The sequence below is a fragment of the Arachis ipaensis genome, chromosome B06 (assembly GCF_000816755.2).
Source record: "Arachis ipaensis cultivar K30076 chromosome B06, Araip1.1, whole genome shotgun sequence".
NCBI classification, from domain to species: Eukaryota; Viridiplantae; Streptophyta; class Magnoliopsida; order Fabales; family Fabaceae; genus Arachis; species Arachis ipaensis.
Genome location: NC_029790.2, coordinates 1,271,659 through 1,275,712, shown reverse-complemented (window position 1 = coordinate 1,275,712; position 4,054 = coordinate 1,271,659). Strand labels below are relative to the sequence as shown.

Below are 4,054 nucleotides of genomic sequence, written 5' to 3'. Positions count from 1 at the left end.
ACAGTTAGACCAAAAACATATTGAATCGCAGATAGATTTCAGGCCCAAAATAAAATCAGAGGGCAAAGCCTTTTCATTTTTTGTCAACGGGATAAAACGCTTCATCTGAAGTCATCAATCTTGATGATCAAAATATTCACATTTCTCTTTACTGAAGATCGATCCCGTAATATTGATTTTTGTGGTTACATTTGTACCCGTCACATTTTATCAGGTAAATGTGTACCTAGCATAAATGACAACAATTTTCGAGCGTTGACTATTCTCTAAGTACATGCAACATAGTGTAAGTAAGTAACGGCTAGTTTGGATAACTAACTTAATTAAGTTTTTTTTGATAAAATAACTTAAATAATAAATGACTCTGTTAAAAATAATTTATAAATAAGTTATTTTGTGTTTGTATTTTTAACTCTAAAAATACTTATTTTATAGAAATATAATGAAAAGTATAAGTATTATGAGAGGTTTTTAACTTCTCTATAAGCTCCAAAATAGCTTCTTAAAAGGTTGTAATTTGGTTTTGAAAATTGCACCAGACATTAATACTACTACTTTTCATAAGTCAAAAATTAAAAAAAGCTACTTCCAGAATTTCCCAAACAGACCCTAAGTATTACCTATTCTCTTATTACAGTAACAAATTATAAGTGTATGAAATAATTAAGTGTATGAATTACCAGGCTAATTTTTTTTATATTGATTAAATATATTTGTATACATTGTTATTGAAAAATTAGGTGTTTTTTTATATGGTGTTTTATTCAAATCGGACAGTTCGATTTGTTTGATAAAAAAAAATATAAATCGGAAGGTCCGATTTACTTAAAGAAAAAATTAAACTCCAAATCGGAGGATCCAATTTGTATTTTTTATTTTTTTTACTTGTTAAAATAAAAATCGGACGGTCTGATTTTAACATTAAAATTTTTTTTATTTTCAAAATCACAAATTGAACCGTCCGATTTTGTGATTGTTTATTTAAAAAACAAAACAATGCAAACAAATCAGTGTCTCCAATTTGTGTCATCCCATAGCCAAATAAAACACCTCTTTCCTCACACCATATTGTCATACACGTTTCTCTCTTCCACACGAAAAATCAAAAGCTCTGCATTACCGCTCTGCATTACCATGGTAGTGCTGTGGATTCGAGACTTAGGCTTGGTTTGGTAAAGCTTTTTGAATAGGTGCTTGTGCTTTTTTAAAAGTTCAAGCTTCTCATTTTGTGTTTGGTAAATAAAAAAGATTATGTGCTTGTGCTTGCAGCTTTTAAAAGATCGGGGTACTTTTGAAAGCACTTAGGATAGAGTTTTTTAAAATTGGCTTGTGTTTTTCAAAATTTAAAAGTCTAATATGACCTCATATGTTAAATAATTTTTAAATTTAATATTTGTGTTTATGTCTATTATAGTATTTTTAAATTTTAAAAGCTATTTTACCAAACACAATTAATATTGCTTATGCTTATTAAAAACTATGTTTTATTTAATTTACCAAATATAAATGCTACAACTTTTAAAAAGTCATCTTTTAAAAGTTAACTTTTATAAACTACTTTTAAAAAGTAAAAATTTTACCAAACTAAGCCTGAATAAGACGACGACCACCCATCACCACTTCTACCCATCACCACTTCTAGAAAGAAGAAAAGGAAAATAAAATGACAAAGGAGAGAGAGAGTGTGTGCAGTGAGTTGTTTTGTGTTGAAATTTAGTGATCGATCGAGACTATTAGATTTTATTGATGGTAACTGATATATCATATATAACTTTATTTTATAAGCGATTTCTTTGAAGAAAGTTCATATATTTTTTTTCGAAAAAAGTATAGGTAATTAACAACATTTTTGAACAATGTGTGAATAATGTAAATTAATAAGGTTAAAAGAGTAAATTAATCTTAAATTTAACAATTCCGCTATGTTACCAACAATATTTTTGCCAATTTCTGTCAACTCTTATTTATGATTGTGTTTAACAGAAGTGTCTTTATAGATGTGTCTAACAAAAATATTTTGTTTATGACTGTGTCTAATGAAAGTGTCTTTATATATATATTTTCTAGATACGTCTTCTTATACATGTGTTTAAAATATAATAATTAATTATTATTGACAATAAATTGACAAATAATATATTAATACCCTATACTTTTTCTAAATTTAATTGTTTACCCCCTTTCTCTCATAACGGGAGCATAACGAAGCTTGTTAGCTTTAATTTCCTCACCTAAATTTATTATATAAAAAGATATGAGCATATATATTGCATTTACGAGATTTAACAAGAAGATTTAAAACTAATACTAACAGAAAATATATAAGAAAAAAAACTCTTAACTGCGCCTGTAATATATAGTAGTTGAGTGCAATGGTAGTAGAAGTATTATCTGCAAATAGCTTTAACGTTAGATGCTGGTTGAGACGAAAAAATAAAAAGGGAAATAGCACTTTTTTTCACACATTCAGCTTTCCGATCCATCCATTATTTCTTCTACCTGATAACTAAGCAACCATCCAAATAACATATAGCTATATATGTAGCTTTGATATGAAGTACCCTTCCTCAGATCTACTTCCCTTTCTCTCTCATCAGCACGCATCCGTCTGTCAAAGGTTAGCTTCAATATCGAACATTACACATCATATATATATAGTTCTTAACTGGATCTCCTTCTTATGCACGTTTTCTTACAGAATAATGTTGTTATATTGTTTTTGCTTGACACAGCATGTGAGTGGAATAAGAAGAGAGAAGCTCCATGGAAGGGAAGTATTATGTGGCAAGAAACAACAAGAAGCAGCACAAAGAGGACAACAATAACAATAATAATACAAGCTTTGAAATGGAGGAGCAGCATCGTAGTAGTATTTGTTCATCATCGTGGCCTGCGAGGAACTATGGGTGTAGCTTTTGCAAGAGAGAGTTCAAATCCGCACAAGCATTGGGTGGACACATGAATGTTCATAGAAGAGATAGGGCAAGATTGAGATCATCATCATCATCATCATCAATATGGCTTTCTGATAAACCTAATAAACCTAACCCTAGCAGCATCCTAAAGCCTAATAATAACAAGCACCCAATAATACCTTCCTCTTCATCTCTTTATTATAGCCCTAGTAGCATTACTTTGTGCTCTTATTCTTCTTCAGCTTCCACAAGTAGCTGCGATAAGAAACCAACACTCATCACATCACACCTTCTTCCTCCCCCTCAAACGATCAGTAACAACACCACAGTCACAGCAAGGTGGAGTAGTAATGCTATAATGGAAGATGATGATGAGCACAACCACAACATCGCCTTGGAATTGGGAATAGGCTTGCTTAAGCACCCAACTAACAACTTAGATTTGGAGCTTCGATTAGGCCAATGATCTATTGTTTTTAAAATTTCTATATAAGCACACTACTATGGATGCTTTTTCACCTTCAATTAAAAAGAAAAAACTTGATACATAGTTATTTAATTTAGTAACCTATATATATTATTAGGTGAAAACTCAGGTGAAGTCGACTTAACGTGAACTTGATATCTGAAAGCCGTTAGATAAAAGTCAAATCATCTAATGGCTCTCAAATATCGACTTCACGTGAAGTCGACTGCATCTGAGTTTTCAACATATTATTAGTATTAACTAAAAATTTTTAGTGAGTGGTTTCTTCTAGTTCCTTGGGTTTGTGGAACTCGGACAATCTTGCTACTTATATTTTCTTTCTTTCCTTAGCTTCTTTTCTACATTATTTCTAGAGCATGTACTCTAGAGTGTTGATCCGGTAGTAGCTGTTTGATGTAATGGACAAGCTAAGAGATCAGATTGATTGAAATTGAAGGGTAGCCATTGATGGAATTCGGGGGATTCTTGATCACATTTTCAACATTGCTAGCTAGCTGTATAGTTCTCATCAATTAGTTGAAATAGTCAGATTATTCTTATCTTGATGCTCTATCTCTGTCTTCGTCAGTACCAAACTCTTCTCCTTATACATATATATTAACTAACCTGAAAAGATGTTTATACATTTTTTTATATACATCTCTATTATATA

General features: G+C 30.8%; 1 protein-coding gene across 1 annotated transcript; it reads left to right on the top strand.

Annotated features, from left to right (window-relative positions):
- Positions 2,764-3,381, top strand: LOC107646212 (transcriptional regulator SUPERMAN-like). The gene has a single exon (XM_016350414.1). The coding sequence runs from the start codon at positions 2,764-2,766 to the stop codon at positions 3,379-3,381; it is 618 nt and encodes a 205-aa protein (XP_016205900.1).

What these genes read in the sequence shown, in the direction of transcription:
- LOC107646212 (XM_016350414.1), top strand. Translation starts at nt 2,764, where the DNA reads ATGGAAGGGAAGTATTATGTGGCAAGAAACAACAAGAAGCAGCACAAA.